The sequence below is a fragment of the Syngnathus leptorhynchus genome, chromosome 17 (assembly GCF_054491065.1).
Source record: "Syngnathus leptorhynchus isolate UIUO chromosome 17, UIUO_Slep, whole genome shotgun sequence".
NCBI classification, from domain to species: Eukaryota; Metazoa; Chordata; class Actinopteri; order Syngnathiformes; family Syngnathidae; genus Syngnathus; species Syngnathus leptorhynchus.
This window is the reverse complement of record NC_141211.1, coordinates 5956594-5983159: the sequence shown is the minus strand read 5'-3', so window position 1 is coordinate 5983159 and position 26566 is coordinate 5956594. Positions and strand designations below refer to the sequence as shown.

Sequence of the window (26566 nt, the reverse complement as noted above, 5' to 3'; positions counted from 1 at the left end):
AGATGTCACAACAATAACTCATTTTAATGGTGCTTTATTGACATGTTTCCTTGATGTGTAGCTATTTTACATTTTGCTCCTTTACAGTGCACTTTGGATTCATGGAAACAAAAATGAACTTTTGATTGAAAGAAATGCACAACTTATAACGAAGGGACACTGGACAGAAACAAACATGCTACATTTGATCATCCTCTTGATACACAGAAATGCTTGGAAGAGGATTCATGAACATAATAAGGAAAGTGGTGCTTTCAGTGCAAAAACAGAGTTTTGTACATGGTTGATGTTCAGACCAGTGGTTCTCAAACTGGGGTAACCCACAAAATATTTTGGAATAAATTATTAGGTATATCGGATCGTTTTAAAAAGTTCATACGTAACTGTAGGGACCGGCACCCCAATAAAAGAATACAACATTATTTTTAGCTCTTTCACATTCTTGACCCCAAAAGTTTGAGGACCCCCTGGTTTATACCCCTACAGAGGGGAGAAGCGCTTGTTTTTCTAGTGCAACATCATTTCTATTACCCTTTTGTTTTTTGCTTGAAATGGCCGTCCATCTTGTAGTTTCTACAAAGTGTCAAACAAGCTGATTTAGCCGTAGAAATGTTCAAATGTGAGATTGCAAGTCTTGTCCCAGGAACTATACTTCATTTATGAGCGACAAAAATAAGTCATATTATTGCATGTCAATTTTAGTCAATCATATTCTACACAAAAATATATTTTTCATTTTACACCCTCATTCGGCTCTATCCCTGATTATTCCATTCAATTCCATCTAGGGCAGTTTTACTGCTACTGTCGTTTAGTAAAAGCTACAACAGACCTTTCACTTAAACAAATCAAATTCTAAGGTGCGGATACTGCAGTATTTGGGCGTTATTGAAAACAAACAGAGCAAAATGATGCAATTAGCTGATCTTGGCATAAAACGTTTCTGCATTTCCCAGGACTCAGTTGGATAGTGTGCCACTCCCTTTGGTAAACAGTTACTCGGCGGTGATGGCGCTGTGACATCATTGGGATTATTTCCACTCAACTGACACATTCACTCATCGTGCATTCCGTGCTGAATCACAATGCCGATCATAATCAAGTGATGGAGAGACCAGTTGGCAATGATTGAATCCACGTAGCAAAAATCTTGGTGCTGCGTCGTCGTTCTCCTCAGTGACGTCGGCTGCAGTTCTGGCTGATGAAGCCACCCAATTTTCTAACATTCCACCGGTTTAATCAAAAGGCTGATTCAGACACTATTAGATCAAAACAATAATTCTCACAGTTCAATTTAACGTGTACCTTTTCCTTTTCCTTTGCAGTCTAATGTCCCTGCTAACAACACAGATGAGGTGCTAGCGTTACTACAAAATCAAACTCAAGGCAAGCAGCAGATGACCACAAAAGTCAGACTTACCGCAGCTGAGTGACTCAGTTTGTCAAAACGAAACTTCAGGTTGGATCTCGGTGAGTTTTTGTTTTTTAACTCTGAAAGGTGCCCCCCAAAAAAAAAGTGACATAAGAAGGAAGGAACAAAGTAGGTATCAGAGATGACATGGAAGAATGCACAATAAACGAGAGACAAAGCGAAAAAAAAATGGTCAAGCTGTCAACCTGTGGGGCTTCGACAGGCGGTGAGCGGACTTGAACTTTGACCTTCTACTGTCACAGCATGGGCAAACTGCAGACAAATGAGACAAAAGTCATGCATGAAATGCTTGCTCCCTTTATATACTCAAAGACAAGGTCTTCCATTCCAGACTGTAGCAGTTGGGAATACATAATCTCTCTCATTATTTTAGCCCAGTCAGCAAAATGACTTGTTTTTGTGTCACCCGCTTCAGTTATTCATCCTGCTGGCTTCTACATAAATTAGAAGAGCGCTTAAGAAGCGGGAAGTGTGTGTGTGTCTCACCAGGTGGGTATCGTCTGCGGGGAGACTGAAGCTACACGTACTGGAGGTGGATCTGGAAATTTTGCTGTTATCCTTTTTCATGCAAATTCTGCAAATTAAGAAGAACAGAAATCAGTGAAAACAATCACACAAACAAGAAACAGATGGCACATTATGCAAAACAGAACATTTTAACAGGTTGACACACACACACACACACACACACACACACACACACACACACACACACACACACACACACACACACACACATACCTGTCTCGTTGACCCGCCTCTGGAGAGCTGGGATTGGACGGCAGCTCCGACTTTACCTCTAACATGGGCTGGCAACCATCAAAGTTCCTCTGGTCACCGAGGAAACTGACTCCACCAAAGTGGACAGAGGAAATATTTCAGTGATATTTTTGTGAGCTGATGTACATAAGAAAATGCTTTCAAAGTCGTTGATTACCCTCTATGGCTGTGCTTGTCTGTTTGGCTGTCAATACTCAATAATCGAGGGAACAGACCCGAACGGCGTTTGACTGGAGATTTTACACTACCCTGGAGATTAAATATAGTAAACACATATAATTAGACAAATTTCAATATTATTCGATATAACAAGCAGCAAATCAAAGAACCTCAAACCCTGCAGAAAAGACAACGTGTGCTCACCTCAGCGCTGATATGTGCCAACCCCCCACCACTCAAACTGGTGGGCAGCCCCCCGCCACCTCTTGACATTGTCTCCATGGAGACGCTTCTCCCGCGCATAGCCCTCTGAAACAGACAGAAGTGAATATTAAACATTGGAAGGAAGGAAGGTACAAATCCAACATTTCATGTTACCTTGATGGATTCCAGCAGACCTCCGTGGGCATGTCCATTTTCAGCCCGAGCCTCCTCATCAAGAGTAGATGTCAATCCCAGCATTCTCTGGGAGCGTCTCTGTAGCTCATCGTGGAGGGTATCCAGCAGTGCAGCCCTTGTCCGCTCCTAAGACAGCGAAACTGAGTGAGGATCTATAAAAGAGCCCTGTGGAACACCACCGGTGCAACAAACTAACCATCCTGCTTTATTTATTCTTTATTTTTCCTATTGGATTACCTCCAGTCGGGAAAAACGAATGCTCTTGTAACAGGCCAGCTCTGCATTGATGAGTTTTGTGAGTAGAAACTCTCGAAACTCTGGACCCTGAATGACAGCCAACGTGTTAGCAGTTCAAATTACCCGTACATCCGTCTTGTACATTTTCTATATACATTGTCCTCATTAGTTCTCCGGTGGGCCGGATCTTGCCCAAGCTGGCTCGACAGGAATGCCCTTTTTAAAGTTAAATGCATATCTTTCCTCTTCTTACCTTCTTAAAAACAGCTGGATTTGGGAGAGGCGGTCCAAAAGGTGGTACATCCTCTCGTGCTGTAACAGACACCTGTCAATCATATACAATATTGTCAAAGAATAAATTCAATTATATGGCATGGAAAAACTTCAATATGATGTGGGCCTTGGCTGTACCTTATAGCTGGTATTCTCCGAGCAGGGTTCCTCCACCTGAACTGTGACAAAGGCGTGTAAAAAGTTGGAGGCGATCATGTCTGGCACAAAGGGGGTGGCCTCCTCCTGGAAAACCAGGGCTACGATGTCGTTTCCTATGTGACGCTTCCTCTGGAGCTGAAGGTGGTTCAAACACAGTCAGGCTGCAGTCACATGACTTGACTCAGACTTAAGTCAGCAATTTTACAACATGGATGTCGACCTGCTGGGTGTCTCCCTCCGTGAAGGGCAGCTTGGTGGAAACGTGGAACATGACTTCCTGCTGTTTGTGTACCGTGTACACAGACTGAGAACCAGTCTGGCCGTGAGACACATCCAGACCCCCCCGAAACCTGTGACAGGAGCGAAGCCAAAACAATCATGTAGCTGTACTTTTACACGTGTGAAATTCTGCCCATGCTAATGACAGTCTGTATTAACTAATAGACGACGAGTGCTTAGCTGACCCTTTAAAGTCCTGCAGGTCCACAGTGTCGCCCAGAAGTTGCAGAAACTCTTGGAACGCTGGCGTTTCCTCATTGTTCCTGAACAGTTCCTCCTCGGACACCTGACCCACATACACACAGTGGTGCTGATATTGATTCAAAACAATTTGTGCCGACTAAGTGAACAGAATCTCGGGCATGCATGTTTTCACCTGTCCAAAACGTTGGAAAATGACTCCAAACTTGAACGTGTTGTTGACCTCATGTTCGTCATAGTTGACAATTAGCTGAGACGCCTTTGAGACACAAACACAAAAGAGAATAAACTCCTCAATCCTGTCAATCAGGAACCAATCAAGCTTTACCTTCGGGTAAAGGACGGGACTGAAACGGAGACCAGCTGCGTCGTCACACAGCAGCTGCAAGATTTAAAAAAAAAACACATGAAGGCATAAGCGACAAATAAAAACGAATGTGTGTGTGTGTTTATGTGTGTGAACCTTAGTCAGCTCTTGTACACTTGGTATATCAGGCAGCTCTGTCACTGACAGACGCTGATAGATTGTCTTCACTCGGGACCTGAAGATGCACCAAAGCACCATCTTACACTCACTACTTACTGTCAAGTACCAAAATGTCTCAATACTTTTGTCTATCTAGTGTTCAGTACACACAGCATAGGATCATTGCTTGATTTGTGGATGTACCTGATGATAACATGGAGGTGTTCTTGCTGATTCTCTTCTTCATGCCTAACAGACAACAACACGTTTCCAACGCTGCTGGATGGGCAAGAGAAATTTAAATGCTCCTACAAAGGAAAGAGAGAAAAGAGAGTGACATCACGTGCAAAAACAAAAGTTCTCCTTTGTTTATTGGAGAAAACAGGAGACTTTCTGTGGCTCACCTTGCCCAAGAAGTACTTCCTGTACGCACGTGCGGCCTCGTTGGTCTCCTCCAGGCGATATCCGCAGTTTGCGTTATCCTGGGCCTCTCCTCCTCCGCCTTGCTCGACATCCCCGCTGACCTCCTGGGTGGCAGGGGGAGGCGCAGGCGGTGGAGGTTCCTCAGGTTCCTCAATCCAGTAACCTCCAAACTGGGGGAGGATGATCTGTGGGTATGGTTCGCCCTTCTCCAACACCTGCACACACAAAGTTTGCCACAAAAATCATTTGCCTAAAACAATTGCCCACTATGTTCTTGAATCAAGAGTCCAAAAATATTGAGCCATTTTTTTTCCCACCCCTGAAATTGGTTATTTAAAATGCGCGATTTCACTTTGTATTTATTTTGATTATTTTGTTTCATAATGATTGACTCACCTCTTCGATCCTTGGATATGGAATGTAGTCATCCTGTTTAAAGAAAGATCTTTCAGATTTAATCACCCAAATTAACGAGCCACTGAGAAGTAGAGTGGGCTAACTTCATTTTTCTCCTTTTGCAGGATAAAGTTTTATGGCTCTAATAAAATCTCAGGGATTTACATCTTGATTTGCATAGCAATGATTAATTCTGGATGCAGTTTTTCTTTTTTTCTGTCTTCCAGATTGAAGTTTATTTTAAACATTCATCAATGTTTCTTGAAAGCAGATCCAAATAAAATTTGACCCCAAATTGCCCACTTTAGTTCTCCGTGGCTGAAATAATGTTTGGCTTCTTAAAAGTTACATGATGAGATAGGACACAGGATGAAACACGCTGTCTATTATTCTTGTAGTCACACTAAAAATTCCATCCCGGTGTTGATGAGACAAAATGTGCGACAAATGGGCAAATGAAAAGATGGCGACGGACTTGAGGACAGACTAACGTGCCTTCTGCCTCGGAGGGACGGCCTTCATCTCAGCAGCTTCTGGAACCTGCTGCATCACACACGACAGCTTTTTTTTAGCCAAAGCTCGCTACCGCCCGTCGCTTTTTGATCACAATGGCAAGCCAGTGAGGATTTTTAAATAAAAACTGACAGCGTTTTTTTTTTTGACCTTGTTTGACTTTATGCACTGAACCATGTTCTTTGCAAATTCCGCTTAGCAACAAAGACATGGGAAATGGGTCACATGATCAAGTTCCAAGCACTTACCTCCATCTTGTCCAACGTGTCAAAGAAATGGGCCGACTACGGACACACAACAGGATCAATATTACTGTCATTCTTTTAATTTAGTGATGGTCATCTGGGGCCGGTAACCATGGTAACTGATACTACACAGACAGCGGCCTCAACTCCTTTTGTTTTATGTACAGATTTGTAATCATGGAACATGAGGGAACGATTTACCTTGGTGGTGGGCGGTGCCGTGCGGGGAGGCGAGGGGGGGCAGTCGGCGTCGGCACCATTGGAGGCGGCTTGGAGCTCCTGTTTGCTGGAATAACCATCAGATGTTTAGTTAGCTTAGCTCAAGCCTTCTCAACAAAATAAAATTTAGAGCGCATTTACACGTAAACAGTAATTAGTCACAGTAAGGAATTAGTAAGAAACAAAAAAAAGCACTTTTCTATTGTGCCAGTGTGTCCGTCCTGATTTCTTCAGCGCGTCACACACCATCGTTATGCTTGTCCCAGTAGAGCAATGAGTGTGTCTCTAAAGATAGAGCTTCAATCTGCCCAGAGAGTCAAATGTGGATGACTTCATAGCATACACACACACGCACACACACACACATATACACACACAAAAGCATAATCAACTCCTCCAACCAGCCAGAAGGACCATTCATTTTCTCAGGCAGTGTCAGGTTGGACCCTTCCTTATTGCGATTTCCCAGGATTAATTTTTTTTTTTTTTTTCGGGTCATTTGTCCGACCTTTCCAATCGGTCAGATTTGATCACGACTTATTTTCTTCCAGGAAGAAGCTGATTGGATTGTTATCGAGAAAAACATTTATTTGTGGAAATAACTGCCTTCAAATGTCACAACGTGGCCTTGAATTACGTATGTCACCATTGTGCTGGTTTTGAAACCTTCAACCTACTTTGGATTCTTACTTTGAATCACTCAGCCTAATTTGGAAACCTGCTTTGAAACGCTCACCTACTGTGAAATTCTAACCCTTTACTAAAAAATTGCAGAAGTTTTCAAGGGGAAAAAATGGAGCAGCTGGTGGCCGAGCAGAGAGAGGTCAACAGCCTTCAGTGGGTTCAGACAACGGACACAATGAAAATGACGTATATGGAGAAAAAAAAAAAAAAAAAGAACCAAGCAACAGGATTAAAGACAACGTAGAAAAAAAATCAGATATTCTGTCTTTGCACAATTTTGAAATGAATGTTTTTGGCAAAACAAGACTGTTACATACTGAATTTGGTCATGTAGACTTAAAAAGAAAATGGAGAGATGAACAAACAAAAAGGTCACTGTGATGCGACCGTGGAGACATAAGACCTGCTGAGAGAGAAAAGGTCACACATGGTGAGGGCCTCTGTCTGTGTGTGTCTGTTGTGTAATAGAAAAAGAGAAAGGACAGGATGGTCTTTGTGCCATTCAAACACCAGACACTTCATTAGATACATTTCCGCATTTGATTGAGCGGGTGCTGAAGAGTATGACCTCATTTAATTTGGTCTAGAAAAAAAAAAAGATTGATCTAGTCTCTACCAAACTCCTCGGTGTCTTTAGTGTGACACACACAACGTGTGTATTTATGTTCAAGTCATTTCTCATCAAATCTGTGGACAGCTGCGAGTCACATCTGATCCGGTCATGTCCGAGTGAGCTGACACGGTAACGTGATGTCAAAATGTTCCCGTAGGCCACTTAACATAGATCACGACCTTTTTGCAATATCACAAACAACAATGTGTCCAGGACTAACCCCCCGCCCCCCGAAAATAACAAACTACGGCATGGATACCCATCCTACGAAGCAACCTAAACATTTAAAAACGTTCACTCTCACTTTTTACCTGCAAAAGCAAATGTGTTATTTTCGGTCCAATATTTTTGCTTTTTTTTAATGCATTTTGCTCCTCAAATTAGTCTGGCATCACATGTGGGTGCACACGTGCACGTAGACTTATGTCACTTTTGGAGCATAGCCACACACACACACACACACACACACACACACACACACACACACACACACACACACACACACACACACACACACACACACACACACACACATGCAAAAACACATAGTAAATCTGCTCCACCTGCAGGGGCGTCCTCCTCAGACATGCCTTTAGTGTTTATCTCTCGGTTGATTGATTGCAAAATTATTGACTTCGCTCAACAACGACAAGAATAATAATGAGATGAAGAAAACAACAAAGACATAAAATCCAAAATAACAACAGAAGCAGGTGGGCAAAAAATTCACTGCTTTGTAGTTGAGCAGGTGGTCTGTGTGCCCTTTAGCAACGCACACACACACACACACACACACACTTGAGTTGTGATGTTTTATCTTAAATGTCTCATATATTGCAGTGTCATGAAGAAATGTCATTTTTATGTCCCGGGCATTAAGATGATGCATGATGTGACTGATGAGCGCTTTTAATGTTTTTTTTAGGACACGCACTTAAACACACCACAAAAACACACAAACATGAGGTAATTTGTGTCAAATGTACAACACACATTCACAGATGGGAGATGAGGACTAATGCCAGACTCACCAGCGGTCCTGCAGCATTGTTCCGTTGCCGTCGGTAACTGAGCATCCCACTCTGAGGAGATGCAGCATCTCTCTCTTGCTCTTGCTTTCTCACTCTCTCTCTCTCTCTCTCTCTCTCTCTCTCTCTCTCTCTCTCTCTCTCTCTCTCTCTCTCTCTCTCTCTCTCTCTCTCTCTCTCTCTCTCTCTCTCTCTCTCTCTCTCTCTCGCTTTCTCTAAGTGACTGGTTACAATTTATGACATCACATCCATCATTTACAAGCTGATAGGGATTTTTTTTTAAAAAAAGCAATGTGCTCACATGAGAGCAAATAAATTTCCACAACTGCAAGTGCAATACTATAGGCGGGAGAAAATAAAACACTATAATGTTTGTGATTAGAGCCGACCGGTTTATATTGGCTCTTTTAAAAAAAAATTAAGCAGGCTGAATTGAAAAGAGCTCAAAAAAAAAAAAAAAAAAAGGGACTGGTGATGCAAGCCTGCCTGCCAGCAGATGTGCTTTATTGCTTCAAATGACTTTTTATGAGTACATATGACATCTAAAAAAACACTTTATAGACTCCAATTGATGTTGTGTTTACAGTGTTTCTTGTTAGATAACATGTCACTCACCGAGCTCTCAGGGCGCTGACGGAAGACTTGTCAATCCTACGGAGAGAAAAAGACGCGCAGTTAAGGGACATTGCACTCAAACACTCAAATGGTGATGTGAGGTGTGAAGGACATATTAACATCCACACATACTCGATTAACCTTAGCAGCCGAGTGGAGGAGAGGTGTGATTGTGGAGGCGAACGGCAATAAAAAAGCACTATTTATCAAAGTGCTGCCCTCCGTTAAATTACATGGTGATGGAGAGGTTAAACGCGAGCAAGGAAACAAAACAAAATGTCTGCTCTTCCTTCCAATGTGGTTGCTAGGGTTCCTTTTCATATCCATCCATCCATCCATCCATCCATCCATCCATCCATCCATCCATCCATCCATCCATCCATCCATCCATCCATCCATCCATCCATCCATCCATCCATCCATCCATCCATCCATCCATCCATCCATCCATCCATCCATCCATCCATCCATCCATCCATCCATCCATCCATCCATCCATCCATCCATCCATCCATCCATCCATCCATCCATCCATCCATCCATCCATCCATCCATCCATCCATCCATCCATCCATCCATCCATCCATCCATCCATCCATCCATCCATCCATCCATCCATCCATCCATCCATCCATCCATCCATCCATCCATCCATCCATCCATCCATCCATCCATCCATCCATCCATCCATCCATCCATCTATCTATCTATCTATCTATCTATCTATCTATCTATCTATCTATCTATCTATCTATCCATCCATCCATCCATCCATCCATCCATCCATCCATCCATCCATCCATCCATCCATCCATCCATCCATCCATCCATCCATCCATCCATCCATCCATCCATCCATCCATCCATCCATCTATCTATCTATCCATCCATCCATCCATCTATCTATCTATCTATCTATCTATCTATCTATCTATCTATCTATCTATCTATCTATCTATCTATCTATCTATCTATCTATCTATCTATCTATCTATCTATCTATCTATCTATCTATCTATCTATCTATCTATCTATCTATCTATCTATCTATCTATCTATCTATCTATCTATCTATCTATCTATCTATCTATCTATCTATCTATCTATCTATCTATCTATCTATCTATCTATCTATCTATCTATCTATCTATCTATCTATCTATCTATCTATCTATCTATCTATCTATCTATCTATCTATCTATCTATCTATCTATCTATCTATCTATCTATCTATCTATCTATCTATCTATCTATCTATCTATCTATCTATAGCGACAAGTCTCATCATTTTGATTGATATGTTGGTAATATATATATATTTTGGTCTCCAGAGCTGGACTGAGATTCAAGTGGACTTTGCACAGAAATGGCACTAAAAAATTAATGCCGTGACATTTTCCAAGTTTCCATAGACTGTCAAAATTCCACAAATGGTCTTTAGCGTTGGATATTTAACTCGGCCGTACACATTAACATTTAAGTTTCACATTGACAAGACACAAGCTCTTTGGCCCTGCAATCAGCTGGCCACTTGTCCACCTCTTGACCAAACTCAAATGCTAAATTCCAACTCAGGGCCGTGCAGAGAGGGGGGCCGGAGGGGGTGGTGGCCTCTATTGAAATAATCCTTCATCTTCCTTTGGGCCAACTACCAATATCTAAGTGAAATTGCGATGGCTGAAATATTTGCATTTCACTAAGCACATGGTCACAACCTGAGTTGTCCAAAGATTTAACCTCAATAAAGTGTTGTAGAATATTTTTAAATTGAGCCGGACTGTTCTTGCAAATGGACTATTTCATGTGAGCAGTTTCCCTGAAGCTGCTTTTGCATTATTCAATAATGCAACTCTATTACCTCTGCTCTGCCCAAGCAGACGAGGTGCGCTGAGAGGAAACTGCTCGGTATTTTCATCGTATGGAGCGAACCGACAAATGGAAAAGTGGGCAGAAGGAGGTGTGGAAGGAAAGGAGCCAACCCAAAGCAGGACTTTGTATTGGAAAAATGTGAAGTAACATTCTGTCCCTACAAGTTGTTCATTAACGGCATCAGCTTTTTTTTTTTTGTTCTCGTGGTCAAAGCTGTCAATAGAACACTTTGGTAAACACACCAATTATTCCTCAAAGTTGTAAATTTACACTTTGTTCCCTGTGAACATGCAAAGTCGCCCACAAAGCAGCTGCAGCTAACAACACGCCGCTGGGTGAAATAAATCCGCCTACGTTAGTTAAAACATCCTTGTTTGCTAAATGCTATCTAGAAGTGAGCATTATGAAAGCATTGTGTATTTGTACTTGACAAAATGTGGTAATATATTCATTTTTATTTTTGACTTGCAAAAATGGGCTTAGTTCCAAATCCTCATTTCTGTTCCTGATAATAAAATGACAACAGCTTGCTGAAATCGAAAGAGTCCGCATTAGCGTGCTTCACAATTCTGTCTTTATGACAGGTGGCCTATTAAATGAGCTAATCCCAGTGTACATGAATCAACAATAAGAGACAAAAGAAAAATAGAACACCCCAAAAAATTACCCAAGAAATTGATGAAATCAAATAATTGGACACATTTTGGAGCCCAAGTTTGTGTAACACTACAAATGAGGCAAATGCAATTGGGATGGATGTGAGGCGTACCCATCCCAAGAGCATCCGCTGCCATGCTGGTGTTGTGATGTCATAGTGATGTCACTGCAGCACAACTCAGCCTGGAAATGAACTCAAAGACCTTTACACGTGTGTGAGCAAAGTGAGCAACAAAACAGGCCCTAAAACGCTTCACTCACCAGCCGAAGCCTCCGAACGATACGCTCCTCTTCCTCCTCAGCATCGTCTCTTTGTCCTCCTCTTCCTCTTCTTCTTCTCTTATTGTGTCTGGATACTCCCTCCCTACCTTGTCTCGTCCTATCTCCTCATCCCGCCGGCTATAAATACTACGCGAGACACCGTCTTTCACGCCACCTCCTTTTTTCCCCTCCCGCCGTTAATGTTTCCTTCTTTCACTTCAATTCACTGCACGCAGCCTGGAGAGCACGAGAGAGAGAGAGAGAGAGAGAGAGAGAGAGAGAGAGAGAGATGGAGAAGGGGAGGGGGGGTAGACACAAAGAGAGAAGTGGAAGCATTTCCTCTCTCTCGGCCCGCCCTGACGAAGCAGAGCAGCAGCAGTGATGCTGTGAAAACTTTTTATGCAGATATAAATAATGAAAGTTTTTGCTTATATAAGGTTGGGTTGAATGTTTTTGCACAGTGTAAAGTGGAATCTATCTCGAGATAAAAAAAACAACAACTCACTTAGCAGTTTTTGTGGTCTTTCTGAAATGCCATATTAAGCCATATGATTCAGCCAAAGCCCAGACTCTTAAAAGTCTACCCCCCCCCCCCCCCCCCCCCCCTTAGTTGTGGCTGTGTTGAGAATGAATCAATCACATTTCATCCTATGTCAAATGAGAGTAACTGAGGATGCATGGCGTATTTGCTCAAAACATGAAATATTAGTCGTCATTGACTGTACAGAGTTGTTTTCGGATTACGTGAGTTGAAAAAAATAGGCTGGCTTTTTAAGTAAAATTAAATAAAAGTAAGGCTTTTTTTAAAATTACCATGTATAGTAAGATTTTTTTGTAAAAAAAAAAAGTCCGTGAATTTTTAATAAAAAAAAGAAAAAAAAAGAAAAAGACCATGTATACGTAATAATGTTTTCTTAGTAAAATATGATTATGAATATTAGGGATTTAAAAGAAAAAAAAAAAAGGACCACAAATAAGTAAGGCTTTTTTTTGTAAAAATATATTTTTTAAAGGACCATGTATATTAAGGCTTTTTTTTTTTTAGAATAAAATACATAAACAAACATAATAAGGCTTTTTTCCTTCATGCAGATGATTCATCAAATCATTATGACATTGCAAGGCCTTAAGCAATGGTAAAATATCTCACCTTTAGCGTACTGGTGCATGATGTCATTGCACAACCAACAGGTTGAACAGGTTGAACCTTATTTCCGTAGATTATGCACTGTTGCCATTACTCCAAAATTGAGCAGAGAAGCAGCATCGGTTTCACCGGGATCCACTTTTAACTCTCTGAAACAAAAAGAAGACAGCAAGGTTCAGCGGTTTCCGAGTGATTCAATCAAAGGTGTCTTTCCTTTTTCAGGATAAGGTTGAGAAGACATGACGCCCGCTTTGGCGGTTTGGGTCATCCTGTTGCTTCAAAGTGGAGCCCAAGGATTTGGGATTCTGCCAGGAAGTTCGGAAAGTCACCAAGAGATCACAGAAAAAGCCATTTTGAACGTCACCGTGCAGGTGTGCCGTGCGCTGGCCGAAGCTGAGGGCAGCGACTTCGCTTTTCCCGTGAGATTCATTTATCTGTTCCACGCTATTTTTGTGTTTGTGTGTCTTTAGTCTGCCAAGAACCGTAGGTTTTGTTTCTTGGTGTTGGAAAATAAGTCATCGGTTCTGTGGCCAGCTGGAAGAGGTTGGGGCTTCCGCTGGGCAAAATAACATCAATTATACAGCCAAAGTCTGGAAATACAAAAATTATTTTTGAAGAGATCAGCTGTAGAAATAGGAGTGACAAAATCCCTCCCCCTTGTTTACGTCAACAAAGCCCAGAGGCAGAATTTAAGAGTGTCAGCCTTTCAGTCTGCCAGGCAACATCAAGTGTACAAGTGAATGACGGCGGGACTCGTGTGTGTGTGTGTGTGTGTGTGTGTGTGTGTGTGTGTGTGTGTGTGTGTGTGTGTGCGTGTAGCCGCAGCCGTTCACCCCCACAGGCGTGGCAGCCGCTTGCAGGGCCGGAAACTCCATCAGGAGCTACGAGCAAGCCATCAGGTCCATCACGTTGCGCAACATACGTGTGGACCTGGTTGAAGCGGTCAACCCCAGCTTCCACTTTGACGACGAGACCTTCGTCAGCGGTCGGAACATCATCACCACCGGCCTGCAGACGGTCAAGGCCAACAACAAGGAGGGGAACTTTGAAGCGGCCCGGGAAAACCTGGGAGAGACCCTACACACGCTCCAGGTTCTCCTTGTTTGCCTTGTGGTTAAGCTAACTTGTCATTAAGCTAACTTGTTTTTGTTTGTCTTGAACTTGAAGGACTTTTACAGCCACAGTAACTGGGTGGAGATCGGCATGATCTTTCCCAACTCTAACCTTCTCAGATCCGACACCAGCATCGGCAATTTAGCAGGTAGGCAATAAGGAGATGGACGTTCACAGAAAGAAGCGCAGCTCATTATGAAGGTTTCCGTTCCGGCAGACGAGAGCAGGGCGACATGTCGCAGCTGCGATGGCGACGACTGCAGAAACAACATCCTGGAGGACATCATCAGCGAGCAGGTCCTGACCACGGGATATTTTGGACTCGTTCCACTGATCGACACCAAGCCCAGCGGTAAGAGAATCCTGAATCTTTCCTATATGTGAATTGGCCCGTTTGATGTGTACCGTCATTTCTCGGACAGGGAAGTGCAGCCACGGAGGAGCCGTGGACGTGACCAGCAGGATCGAGCCAACCGGCGGGATCAATAAAGACACGTCCGAGTCAGAGCATGGCTTCCTCCACTCACAGGCGGCCAGTCTGGCCACGGCGGCAACCAGCGAGATCCTGGAGGACGTTCGACGAGCGGCGGGAGATGAACCTTTCCTCCAGTACGCACACAGATACAAATTGTTGACATTCTGGTGCCGTGTCAAGCTTATACGTATTTCCTTAATCAGAATGTTGGGCGTGTCCAGAGGAACCGGCAGAGCTCTTTGTTTGGTAATTGACACCACGCAGAGTATGAGCGATGATATCGCGGCCGTTCGTACTGCGACTTCCACCTTCATCGACAGCCAAGTGGAAACTGACAACCAACCTTTGTCCTACATTCTCGTACCCTTCAACGATCCAGGTCGGGTTGCCGACCGGAAGCAGGTTGGTTTTTTTACCTTAACTGAAAGACAAGGAACGCTCTCTCGGTTGGGTTCAGGATTCGGGCCGGTGATGAGAACAAGTGACCCGGAAGTCTTCAAGGACATTGTGGATGATCTGACAGCAAGCGGTGGAGGAGATGAAGGGGAGTTGAGTCTCTCAGCGCTCCAGGTAGAAGATTCATCTTCATTTCCCAACATGTGATGAAGCCGAAATGCTGAACATAACAATCCTCTTTTTCAAGTTGGCATTGACGAACGCTCCCCGGAGCTCGGACATCTTCCTCTTCACAGACGCCCCGGCCAAAGATGAACAGTTGAAGTCCACCGTCATCGCTCACATTGAGAGGACTCAATCTGTGGTGGGTGCACACGATCTTGCCTCGTTCCGAGACCCTCACCTACGTCACGTCAAAGAGGACTTCTTTTTTCCATCCAGGTGTACTTCCTGATTACGGGAACACCGTCGAACACTCGGCGGCGACGTAGGCGGATTATCAGGATTGCAGAATCGGATGCTCAGCTGTACAAAGACCTAAGCGATGCCGCTGGAGGTCTGGTCATAGAAGTGGACAAGGACCAACTCTTAGAGGCTACCAGCATCATCGGGCAAATGTCCAACTCAACTGTGGTGACACTCGTGCGAGCCTCTAGGACTCCAGGAGCGAACGCAAACTTCTCTTTTGTGGTTGACGAGACCACCAGCAATATCCGACTTTTCATCACGGGAAATCCGGCTAACATCATGCTGGTGAATCCTGAGGGTGAGACGAACTCGAGACACGCAATCATAGCCACGTTAAGACCTCAGATGTTTAAAGGCGAGAGCAAACATGCCTTCCGCTTGGTCTTTGCAGGCCGTGAGGTCAATCTGCGCACCGGGGAGGCGAACCAATTGACCTCGTCCTTCACGTCGGTGGGAAATTTGGAAAGTTGGCAGCTGAGGCCTCAAGTGGGAACGTGGCAAGTGCTGGTGGAGGCAACAAATCCGTACACACTGAGGGCCACAGGTGAGTGCTCGGCAACGGAAATGGACAGAAAAGACGAGACAAAAGGTACATTTGTTTGGTGATCCGTTTGACTTTAAAGGTCAGAGTCCCCTTGACTTCCTGTTTGACTTTGCGGAGTTCGTCCCCTCCCCATCAAACACGTATGATGTTCTCGACTCACGTCCATTGGCGGGTAAGAGAACTTTTGTGGCCTGATGCTAACCGCAAGAAGGCCGGTTTTCCTCATGAGGCCTGGCTTCTGTTTGAAGGCACCAACGGAAGTTTGCTGGTGACGCTTACGGGCAGCAACACGGCGAATGTGACGGAGGTCACTCTGGTTGAGTCGGCGGGATCGCTGGAGGTCACGGGAAACGTGGAGTCGCAGGAGGACGGAAACCTCCTGGTTCGGGTCGAAATGATTCCATCTGTACCGTTTGTGGTGCGTGTGAAGGGAAACGAGGTGAACGCCACGACGAGAGGAGTCTTTCCTTTCCAAAGGGAGTCGGCGACCAGCTTTCGGGCATCCAATTTAACTATCAAGGTGAGCGCTCACTCAGCTAGCTTCTGGCACATCTCGCGACAATATGGCCAACGCTGTCTGTGTTTAGGCTGATGCAGAGCGAAACCTCGTCCCCGGGACAGAGTTCTCTGTGCCTTTTACCGTGACCGCCAAAGAAACTGGAGGGAATATCACGATCCGGGCGACCACCAACAACCCGCTCTACACAGCCAGTGCTCCGAGCGTTCTCCTAGTGGAGCCGCCGGGACTGAGCGCCAACGGCACCGTGATGCTCGCTGTGCCACTCAACACACCGTCAGGCACCACCGTCACCCTCGTCATTGAAGCGGAGGGCCCCGAAGGCAACGACATCAACTACGTCATCCTCAGAATTTCCGTCCTGAATCCAGTTGGTGGCCTTGCCTTTCACATTACGCTGGGCAAACATTATCTGACCGCTTGGTGTCTCCCGGCAGGTGACGGACTTCACGGCTCCCGTGTGCCAGGTGGTGCGTATCGTCAACTGCGTACAAAACACCAGCGCAAACCCGTGGGAGCTGTCGCTGAAGGTCAGCGACGGTGCTGAAGGGACGGGCGTGGAGCGAGTCAGTCTCACGCAAGGCAACGGCACGCTGACCCTTACACCGGACCCCGAAAACCAGAACGACAATCTGGCCACCTATGAGGGATTTTGCAATTCACCTGATGTGGAGCTGCTGGTGGTGGACAACGTGGGGAATGCGGACACGTGCTCCTTCAACGCCTTTACCACAAGCTCCGGCTGCGTGACCTCTTTCCTCACTCAGACAGCCCTCGGTTGTGCTGTGCTCACCCTGGTGCTCGGATTTCCGGAGAACCTGAACATGTTCTGAAGTCTCATCGCAAAAGCGTCGCCAATTGCAGCAATGCAATTTTTAATCGGGCTATTTTAATGTCTCCCTCTAGTGGCCAACATCCAATACTGCAGCTTCAAATGGTGGCAATTTCAAGATTATGTGGAATTTTTTTATTAAGAACTGCTTTTTTGTGCCAAAATCAAGACCTTTTGCAGTCATGCACAACTTTGACATATACAGCAAATCTAAATCAGGACTGCTTTGCTATATGTCCCACGACAGCATGCTGCTAATTTGATTGAAATGTTTATCGCAGTAGTAAATAAGCTGTGAAAAAGTGCCTGATAACTACTGAAGCCACATTAAAACTTGTGAATAACCTGTGGAGGAAAAATGTTCATGACCAACACATACGTAAATAAATGAAATACGTAAATAATAATGAAAAAAAGTCCGCCTCACAATTAGAAGGGTGCGGGTTCGATTCCACCTCCGGCCCTCACTGTGTTGGAGTTTGCATGTTCTCCCCAAGTCCGCGTGGGTTTTCTCTGGGCACTCCGGTCTCCTCCCACATCCCAAAAACATGCTTGGTAGACCAATTGAAGACTCTGAATTGTCCCTAGGTATGAGTGCGAATGATTGTTTGTCTCTGTGTGCCCTGCGATTGGCTGGCAATCGGTTCAGGGTGTCCACTGTCGACTTCACTGGCTCTGTATACGAGATGCCGTGAAATCATTTGCAAAGACGAAAAGATCACATTTCAAACATTTATTCAGGACTAGCCCGACGCGTTGGTATCGGTGGCATGTGACAGAACCGTGTTGTTTTTGGACTTGAGAGCATTGTTGAGGTTTCATGTCATCCATGTGCACCCCCCCCCCCATCAAGTGTGGCTTTTTCCATACACCGTGTTTGCTCCTTGGGGTCCAGCGTTTCGAATGACTCTATTGCACTTCCTTCAAATCACATCCTTTGCTAGCTCTCGACTTTCATCTACGTGCATACGGCCACTTACCAAAGTCTGTAAAAATACAAAATACATACGTATATAGAAAAACAAATGCAAATTGGCATTAGTATTACAAACGTGTTGCTGTCGTGCGCGTACGTCATCCCACTCGTGTCACTTCCTGCATGGGGAACGTCTTTGTGCTGAACTACGCTTCATGGGCAAAATGAACAAGTGATTAAGTGCTTCAAGACAGGACTGATCCAAATCCGAGTCTTCTTCCTTCCTTGTACTACTATCCCGTGTCAAAATGGCTACTTGCTAACACGGCTAACGGCTAGCGACACACATTACAGGAAATGACGCGCGAGTGTCAAGCCGGCGGTCGGTTTGCCATCAAAAGTCCATCGGGCGACTATGATTACTTGACAGCCACCACGGCGGTGTTCCGGATGGATTCCATGACGGCGGCCAGGCGGCTGCACAGGTCATGAGCTTGGTTGACGTGGACCTTGGGGGGGTCTTTGAGGACCGCCGTCTGGGTAGAGCAGTCCAGGACCCGTGGCAGAAATTCGCCCAGTTTCATCTGGAGTGAGTCTGCAGAGGAAAAAAAGGCCAAAGCTCAGAAGGCCGTCTCGTCTCCGAGATAAAGGTGCCGAGACTGGTCTAGTTACCGTCCATGTCCTGCCCCAGGCAGCAGCACCACTGACTGCGGATGCTCTCCATGGTGTCGCGGTCCTCCTGTGACGACACCTCCCGGCTCATCAGGTGCAGGCAGGGGATGACCGCTTCGTCCATGATGGCCACGCCCTCCTCCACCTTACTCTCGTCACCGCTGGCAAAGAGCCGCGTGGCCCTTTCGTTCAAGCTCTGTGAGGAGTACGGAAAGGACCTCACAATTCTTGAAACAAGGATTTTTTTATTTTTGCACTCCAGTGGACTCGCTTGATTTTGAATGTTGTCTGATATCGAGTCGGACCCGATACCTCGGCCATGTATTAAGTTAGAAAGGATATTTCTAAAAGTGGGATTCCTTTCATTGAAATTGGTTTGGAATTAAGCAACGTGGAACCACTCACCATGAGGCACTTTCTCCTGTACAGTGCAATCAGAGACGTGTCCACGCCGCGTTTCTCTCCGCTCGCCAGTAGGGCGGCGTTGGCGTCGTAGGCGTGAGCCAGGTAGGTCAGAGCTTCGCGCATTCTGAAATGCAGAAGAAAAAAAAAAGGTCAGGCTTTGTGGAAGCCATTCAGTGATGCGGGACACTTACTTGCCGTGCTGGTAGTGCTCCAGTCCGGTCAGCAGGTAGACAAAGACAGTCCGGAACGTTCTGTAGTCGTCGTGCCACTGCTGTGGGATTTCAAATTTAGAACATGTCAATCAAAGTAGACAAATTGCTGAACAAGATTGGCATGAAAGTACCAGGTACTCATCCATGTCCATGTCCTCAGGTTTGATGAGGCGCAGCTTGGCTCGAGCTTCCCTCATGATGCCGATGGCTCTGCCAGACCAACATTGGGCGCAGGTTGAATCATTGGAAATTCAGAAGGTGAGGGAGCCACGTTTTGCACCAGTTACCCTCATCTGGCCATTGGATGGCGGTATTTACATTCCGTATCGAGATGAGTTGATGAAACTGTTTTTTTGTTTGCCTCAATAAATCTATGTCGATAGTATTCCGTGCCCACCTCGCTCCATTTGTTTAGCTTTCAAAAGTAAAAAATTCCCATACTTGGAATCTGGTCGGATTTTGGAATTTCCAACAAACATAAGTGATGTTAAATGCAATAATAGTAGGGAAGGGGGGGAATGTCCACACAAAGTATGTCACCTCTCATCGTAGCTCAGGTTGCGGTCAGTGAACTGCTCGAGCAGCGTCCTCTCGATGACGCGTTTGGGCGCTTTGTTCTGGAAGAAGTAAACAAGGGCGTGCTGCAGGCGTGCGTCTTCCCGCGGCGTGGTCTCCTCCTGGGAGAGCTCGTACAAGCGGGAGTACTCCTCGTGGAAGGCCTGGTTGGTGGAGGGAAGCCAAAGCCATTTTCAATCGTCCATAAAGTAAAAAGAGAAGTTCGCCAGCGAGCGAGCGAGCCACCTTGATGAGTCCCGCCTCGGGACCCTCCGAGTCGAATGCTTGTCTGGCCTTTGCAATGGCAAGAATGATGCCCTGCATGGCCGGGGTCAACATCATCTGTCGGGCAGGTGACAAGCCGAGTTTGATTTGTCATCCCTTTTTGACGCCTTGCTTGCTTACTTACCTCTTCGTTGTATCCGTCAGCGTCTGCCCTCACCATGATCCTGCCCACGTTGGGGATCTCTACCTCGGACACCTCGTTCTGGGCTTGCCGCCGCCCCGCCGCTGGCATGGGCTGCTCCTGATCGGACTGGCGGCGAGGAGCTTCCTCCGAAGAGGCATCGGCGTCACCTCGAGCCGTTTCCTCCATTTTTTCCTCCTCCTCCTCCTCCTGTGCGTCTTCGTTCTTTACGGAGAGGTCTGGCGGCGAACGGTTAGCGCCGAGTTCGACTTGGGGACTCTGACGCAGAGCGGAGCAACACCATTGTGAATCCTACATGCTCCTCAACACATCAATGTAACATCTACGGCACTTGAAATACGTGACCCATATTTGACAAAGCTGGGAGGGAGGGGGAGAGTGGGGAAACAGGTGCTTTCCACCCACCTGACTTTGAGGTTCTCTCTCAGCTACGACGGCGGCAACGTCAGAACACCGCTCGGGTTCCACCATGTCGCTGTTGTCGGGTTCGCCGTCATCTGGTTGGCAGTCTGAGGGAGGAAGGGCTGCGGCTGCTTCGTCTAATTCTTTTAAGGGTGGAGGGGGTGGGATTATTTTCTTTGATTTGAAGGTTAAATGAATTCATATTGCTAATATATATATTTCCAAAGACCTTCAAGACCTTCAAGCGGGCCTGCAGCGTCAGGCTCTGGATGGCTTCGGTCTTCCGCTTGCGAAGCAGCAGCGGCTCCCTGGGCCTGCGGCACGGGTTCGACAGGCGGCGAGGGCTGAGGGTCGCGGTCGGCTTCCGGGGGTTGAGGCTCGGCTTCCGGGGGCTCGTCCGACTCGTCCGGAGGCGCCGCCGCCTGGCGGAGTTGCTCCTCCCACTCGCTGAGCTCCTGCTGGAACCAGCGGTTGTCCTGTTGCACGAAGCGTCTTAGGATGGGCGGCAGGGAGTCCATACCGCGCAGCACCTGGCCCGTCTCGTTGTCTGCGCGCTCTGAACGGAAAGTGGCCGTTATTGGGCTTGTTGAAATGAAACAAAGAGCTCAGGTGGCGCTCCGGTACCGCTAATAAGATGCGGCAGCCTGTCATCGATGTACATGAGACAGTAGGCGCTAGCGTTGGTCGTGCCGCCGAAAGAATCTCGTTCCAGCTCCTCCCACGAGGACTCGGTGACGGAGATGTCGTTGCATTTCATCCAGCGCTGGTTGGTGTGGTCGTAAATGTACGCCCAGTAGTGGCCTGCTGAGGCCTGGCCCTCGTGGACCAGCACCGCGTGGAGTCTGTAGGGCACCTAAGGATGGACATGACAACTTAAAACAAACAAAAAATAAAAGGATCAATGGGTGAAAGTGACGCGGGACTTGAGGAAAGATCACCTGGCAGAGGCTGTCGTCCGAGTACATGCCCTCCAGCGTCTGACTGAGTCTCTCGATGTTGGCCTTTAGCTCTGCGGCGGCCAAGCGACACGAGAAAGGTGGGAATGAATCCAGAGAAGCGAGTGTTTGGAATATTGGCCCACCAGAACACCACCTCCCTCCCATACCGTGAATGTCCTTCTCCACTTCCGTCCTCCACCGCTGGAGGCAGCCCTGAACAAAGCGCAGCTCCTCCTCGGAGATGTCATTGGCTGGGGTGCAGCCCTGGCTGAAGGTCTTGGGAATGGGCTGGCAGCTGGACAACAGTTCCCCCTCTTCCTGTGCCACCTCACTGAGGGAAGACCATCAATCCCATTCACCAAACAGAACTTTTCCATCGCATCATCTGCGCTCCGAGCTCACCCGTCGTCCTCTCGGCCGGCGTCCACGGCCGATGAAGGGAGGACCGGCAAAAGTGCGGCGGGCTTGCTGGAGGCAAACTCCAACACAAACTGCAGCATGTCGGCCAGAGGGTACTTGTTGGGGCCCGAGCCGTAGCGTTGATAGCTACACGGAAACACATTTGGTCACAGCAAGCACAGGAGGCCATTCAACAGCGTACGCTACCATTCCAGTTTCTGTTGAAGATCTGCGAGCTGCTCCTTCACTTTTTTCACTTCTCCTCGCCTCTCGTGCGTACATGTCAGGTTTTGGTGAAGATATCTGGAAAAGACCATGTCAGCAAAAATCCCTTTCACTATTACAACTGTGACTGATAATTTGTCATGATTTTTGGACTTTTTGATTATATTTATTTGTATTATTCATCATATATATTATACTATTATGTATTATTCTTTATGATGTATATTTCTTTCCTTCCATTGGCAAGTGCTCACCTATCCATGTAGATGATTTGCGGGAATTCCAATTTCTTGTGTATTTTCTCCGGGCGGCCGAGCTGCGTGTTGAATTCAAATCTGGACAATTCAAATGTCAGAACGGGTGGCAGTTTTTTGAACCATCTCTGCAAAAAAGAGCCCAAAACAAAAAAAAAAACACACCTCAATGGTGATCAGGACAGAAAAAAAAGGATGTGAAGGTGACCTACCTCTCGGCCAGCCGGCTCGCCGTGTTGGGCATGGAGTGCCTCGATGTCTCTCTCCACCATGGCTCCTTCCAGGCACTCGTCCAGATTATTGAAGCCGTTGACTTGCAAAGGATACTGGCCAAACTGCTCTGTGTTGCATACAACTTCACCTGCAGTCAACAAACACGCAAGTTGAGCCAGCGAGCGCTGCGTATCGCGCAGCTCACCGGGACCGACGCAGGTACCTTGGTGCTTGCGCTGGGTCACAAAGGTGCCGTAGAAAAGTTGGACCATGGGGTTGTTTTGCTTGTCTGTGGCATTGCTGGAAGCAAAAGCAAAATCAATGCGGTATTTGCGGCTGGTTCTCTTGTAGAACTTACTCTCCGTTGGCAGCCAACTGGAAGGCGTCTTCTAACCAGTCCAGAAGCTTGTGGGAGAACTCGCTCACATCCTGAATGGGAAGGGAGGGTCAGTATCCAAAATCTCATGGTCCTGGCTCGCGTACGGCTTGTACCTGCTGGGCCTCGCTGGTCCGAAAAGCCTCTCGCAGGAGCTCCACGGCGGCAGAGGGGTCCACGAAGCTGCGCGTGGAGCCCACCATGAGGGCGAAGAGGCAGCGCAACTCCTGCATGAAGGCAATGTTCCGCTTGTCCTGTAGGCACAAATTCAGCGTTCACCTGCTTTCCGTCTGTCCGTCCGTCTTTGCCGCCGCCGATGCTCACCGTGTGGCTCTTACACCTGTCCAGGATTTGCTCAGAGAGGCGGTAGTCCAGCACCAGCCTTTTAAACACGGGCAGGTGGAAGAGGGACTGCAAGGCGAGAAAACAAGTCGTACTTTCTAAGCTTTGATTTCACTTTCCATTCCCCCGAAATAAGCACTAAGTACTTTCCATGCGTGTTTCCTATGAGGGGAACAGTTTGTCTTATGAGTCACTAAAATGAAATTGAGCACTCATGTGTCTCCTGATAATATTTTGCGGGAAGTTGAATGGAGCCGGCGAGCTCTCAAGAGTGACTCCGGCGGTCAGATTCAATTGGCATAATTTCATTTCACCGCTGAGCTCGTATTCGCCGCTAGGTTGAATCGACAATAGTCTCCGCGATGAAAACAAAAAAGCACTTGATGCTGTTAGCGTCGCTAGTTGGAAAATGCCACGGCGCTAGGGAGTTGAAAGCACGCCGCTCGCGCTCACCTGGATGACGGCGCTGAACCAGCAGGTGTTGCCCACGTTGCGAAGTCCCACGGGCCAGTCGTCCTTGCGGATCCAGTCGGCGGGGCTGCTCATGTCGCTGTGGGCCTCGCATCTCTTCTTCTTACCCCTGGCTGGGTTCTCCTCGGCGCTGGCCTCCAGAGCCCTGCCCGAGGTGTCCGTCGTGAATGTGATTGCCAATTTGCATAAAAGGCATTCCTAATAATGCAAAGGGTGGTACCGATGGAACTCTCGCTCCTCTTCCTGAGCCTTGTGGGACTCCTGCAGGCTCAACTCGATGGCGGTTTGGAGTTCATCTGTGTGGACGCCTGAAGAAAAGAAAATCTTTCACATGGAGATTCGACACTTGGCCTCTGTTCTACAGGACCAAAAGGAAACGGCAATCCGTTTTGCAACGAACCAAATCTAGAAAGCTAATAAAGAAAGCTGTGTATACCACCTTTGTGTCCTTCCCAGGCTACCGTGGGCGTCCCCAACTCTTGCAGCTCTCCGCCATCCCCAACCTCCACCGGTTGACTTGTCAGGAGACCGACGGCGTGTCCGATGTCACCCCGACCGGCCTTCAGGAGATAAGGTGGGAAAAGATAAAGGCCGCAAACGTACGCTAGATATCAACACGCACGCACACGCTATACTCGATCGGACTTCTTTGCCTTACTTTTAAGGCTCTGCAGAGAAGGTGAGGATCTTGGACCCCGGTGATCTCCCTCAGCTGGTTGATCAGCATCTCGGTCTGCTGTCCAAAAAAAAACAATAGATGCACGTCATTGACCATTCTGAGCTTTTCAGGTTCCAATCAGGAGAGCCCTCGAGGATGCGATATCAAAAGCCCGAATGCCGAGGCATCGTTGTCATACGAGGCCAAGACGGCGAGCGGCCATCATGTCATTGTCATCAACCCATGGCGAGTGAGGACAATTTGAACCGAGCGCCGGGTGTGTTTTCACCTTGTGGACACATGAAGCGTTTCAATACAAAACGGACGGAGGCAGCTCAGTGAGTTGCGCGAGGGCGGGCGAGCTGCTGCGCTATATAAAGCCTGTCATTACAACAACAGGTGCACGCGTCGCACACACACACACACAAACACACACAAAGCCCAGAGCAGGGGGACCAGACTTATATGGTGTCCCGGGTATATCAGAGAGCCCTCGCTTTGCCTCTATTTTAAGCTGCTGACATGGATAGGACAGGCTTCTGTTTATCATTCTGCTCGGCATGCCACCGGAATACATCACAAAGCCACTGTGACTCGCTCTCGCACAAAAATATACACACACTCACACACAGTCTAAATAAATACATAAATAAATAAATGACAGATTTGAGGACACAGAGGAATAATTTTACAATTTTGAATACTATCAGAGTGTTTGGGGAAAAACAATAACAACAGCTTGATGACTTCCCATTGCTTTCCACACAACATGGATTGAAATGATTTGTTTACTTGTCGGAGGACTAACTGTCTAAATATGACAGAATTTGACAGTGCACGTCACTTAGAACACAAGACCCTAAAAGGACAAATGAGGAATCACCAAAATAGGTCTCAAATACAGTATGTCATTACTCGTTTGAAAAAAGTATGTCACTTCATGTTCAATTCTTCAATTGTTTACATTTTCAAGTGAAGTCCACAAAAAAAAAAATGCAAACGCTTTTTTTACGTCTTATGTTGATTCTCAATATAATAAGAGGAGAAATTCAACTTTAACCACGTCGAGGTTTCGGCGTTAGTTAGTAACACAAGCCCGGTTAGTTAGGGCCTTTCACGCTCATATGTCATTTGTGTTAATTCCATTCGCGTGGTCCATTTTATTTTTTTATTTTTTTTTGCGCTCACCGAGTTGGCTGAGTTCTCTCCATTTTCGCTCTCTTCGATTCTCATCGCAAAATCGCAACCAAATTTCTTGCCGTTTTCCAATTTCAGCCCCGGGTGCGGAGTCACTGGCACGCCATCTGTCACACGCGGAGAGCGCCGAGCGACGCGCGCGTGCTCGGCCCGGCGGCATGCGCGCAGCCGCGACGTGATTGACAAGGAGGCGTGTTGAACAACACAGCAACGACGTCAATCATTTGTTTTCCCCATCACTTGTCCAGTCTGTCATTTACGAAAGAGGATTCCCAGAATTCTGACTTTAAAGTGGTCAGAATTCTGAGAATAAAGTCAGAATTCTGACTTTAAAGTGATTAGAATTCTGAGAATAATTTAATCCTGACTTTTATGAATTCTCACTTTAAAGTCATAATTCTGAGAAGAAAAGTTAGAATCCTATTACCCCCCCCCCTTTTTTTTTTCCCTTCACTGTCCCTAAACCTCTTCCATAGTCATTTACTTTATGTTAGTCAAAAACA

General features: G+C 46.4%; 3 protein-coding genes across 5 annotated transcripts; 1 reads left to right on the top strand and 2 right to left on the bottom strand.

Annotated features, from left to right (window-relative positions):
• Nucleotides 1–37: 37 nt before the first annotated feature.
• LOC147043388 (rap1 GTPase-activating protein 2-like) lies at nucleotides 38–13752 on the bottom strand. Its single transcript, XM_085936109.1, has 25 exons — nucleotides 13060–13752; nucleotides 11910–12146; nucleotides 9122–9157; nucleotides 6164–6248; nucleotides 5966–6001; nucleotides 5700–5747; nucleotides 5205–5237; nucleotides 4790–5023; nucleotides 4590–4693; nucleotides 4383–4461; nucleotides 4248–4301; nucleotides 4095–4178; nucleotides 3904–4004; nucleotides 3660–3789; nucleotides 3419–3574; nucleotides 3261–3332; nucleotides 3008–3094; nucleotides 2750–2896; nucleotides 2576–2680; nucleotides 2370–2461; nucleotides 2174–2278; nucleotides 1919–2006; nucleotides 1618–1684; nucleotides 1421–1491; nucleotides 38–1338 (listed from the first exon to the last, which is right to left on the bottom strand). Exons 2-25 carry the CDS (start codon nucleotides 11951–11953, stop codon nucleotides 1327–1329), a joined length of 2070 nt encoding a protein of 689 aa, XP_085792235.1. The 5' UTR covers nucleotides 11954–12146; nucleotides 13060–13752; the 3' UTR covers nucleotides 38–1326.
• Nucleotides 13146–17817, top strand: LOC147043387 (von Willebrand factor A domain-containing protein 7-like). Its single transcript, XM_085936108.1, has 14 exons — nucleotides 13146–13475; nucleotides 13876–14148; nucleotides 14224–14317; nucleotides 14387–14521; nucleotides 14592–14778; nucleotides 14848–15023; nucleotides 15102–15214; nucleotides 15288–15404; nucleotides 15482–15806; nucleotides 15900–16052; nucleotides 16132–16224; nucleotides 16301–16572; nucleotides 16640–16939; nucleotides 17007–17817. The coding sequence occupies exons 1-14, from the start codon at nucleotides 13296–13298 to the stop codon at nucleotides 17400–17402; spliced, it is 2814 nt and encodes a 937-aa protein (XP_085792234.1). The 5' UTR covers nucleotides 13146–13295; the 3' UTR covers nucleotides 17403–17817.
• Nucleotides 17818–18154: 337 nt separating this feature from the next.
• usp28 (ubiquitin specific peptidase 28) lies at nucleotides 18155–26235 on the bottom strand. Of its 3 annotated transcripts, none has more exons than XM_085935665.1 (26): nucleotides 26055–26235; nucleotides 24867–24944; nucleotides 24648–24768; nucleotides 24429–24516; nucleotides 24191–24353; nucleotides 23720–23806; nucleotides 23512–23649; nucleotides 23378–23448; nucleotides 23243–23319; nucleotides 23019–23167; nucleotides 22807–22934; nucleotides 22535–22630; nucleotides 22331–22474; nucleotides 22096–22259; nucleotides 21929–21999; nucleotides 21615–21843; nucleotides 21220–21546; nucleotides 20994–21133; nucleotides 20571–20846; nucleotides 20408–20503; nucleotides 20147–20325; nucleotides 19738–19816; nucleotides 19586–19665; nucleotides 19395–19518; nucleotides 18990–19185; nucleotides 18155–18912 (listed from the first exon to the last, which is right to left on the bottom strand). In XM_085935665.1, exons 1-26 carry the CDS (start codon nucleotides 26097–26099, stop codon nucleotides 18737–18739), a joined length of 3522 nt encoding a protein of 1173 aa, XP_085791791.1. In that variant the 5' UTR covers nucleotides 26100–26235; the 3' UTR covers nucleotides 18155–18736. The 3 variants fall into 3 exon arrangements, with proteins under 3 accessions (XP_085791791.1, XP_085791792.1, XP_085791793.1); XM_085935666.1 differs by having other exon boundaries at nucleotides 21229–21546; XM_085935667.1 differs by having other exon boundaries at nucleotides 24867–24941.
• Between the last annotated feature and the right edge of the window lie 331 nt (nucleotides 26236–26566).

Bases quoted from the DNA above. Each gene is read 5' to 3' on its own strand.
- LOC147043388 (XM_085936109.1), bottom strand. From the start codon at position 11,953: ATGCTGAGGAGGAAGAGGAGCGTATCGTTCGGAGGCTTCGGCTG. The intron at 4,179-4,247 runs GTAAAGCTTGAT...TGTGTCTCAAAG, and splicing joins GTCCCGTCCTTTACCCGAAG to GCGTCTCAGCTAATTGTCAA. The intron at 3,575-3,659 runs GTCGACATCCAT...AACCACCTTCAG, and splicing joins CGGAGGGAGACACCCAGCAG to CTCCAGAGGAAGCGTCACAT.
- LOC147043387 (XM_085936108.1), top strand. From the start codon at position 13,296: ATGACGCCCGCTTTGGCGGTTTGGGTCATCCTGTTGCTTCAAAGTGGA. The intron at 16,053-16,131 runs GTGAGTGCTCGG...TTGACTTTAAAG, and splicing joins GTACACACTGAGGGCCACAG to GTCAGAGTCCCCTTGACTTC. The intron at 16,225-16,300 runs GTAAGAGAACTT...TTCTGTTTGAAG, and splicing joins CGACTCACGTCCATTGGCGG to GCACCAACGGAAGTTTGCTG.
- usp28 (XM_085935665.1), bottom strand. From the start codon at position 26,099: ATGAGAATCGAAGAGAGCGAAAATGGAGAGAACTCAGCCAACTCG. The intron at 21,844-21,928 runs GTGATCTTTCCT...GTCCATCCTTAG, and splicing joins CGGACGACAGCCTCTGCCAG to GTGCCCTACAGACTCCACGC. The intron at 19,519-19,585 runs GTAAGTGTCCCG...TCTGCATTTCAG, and splicing joins GAGCACTACCAGCACGGCAA to AATGCGCGAAGCTCTGACCT.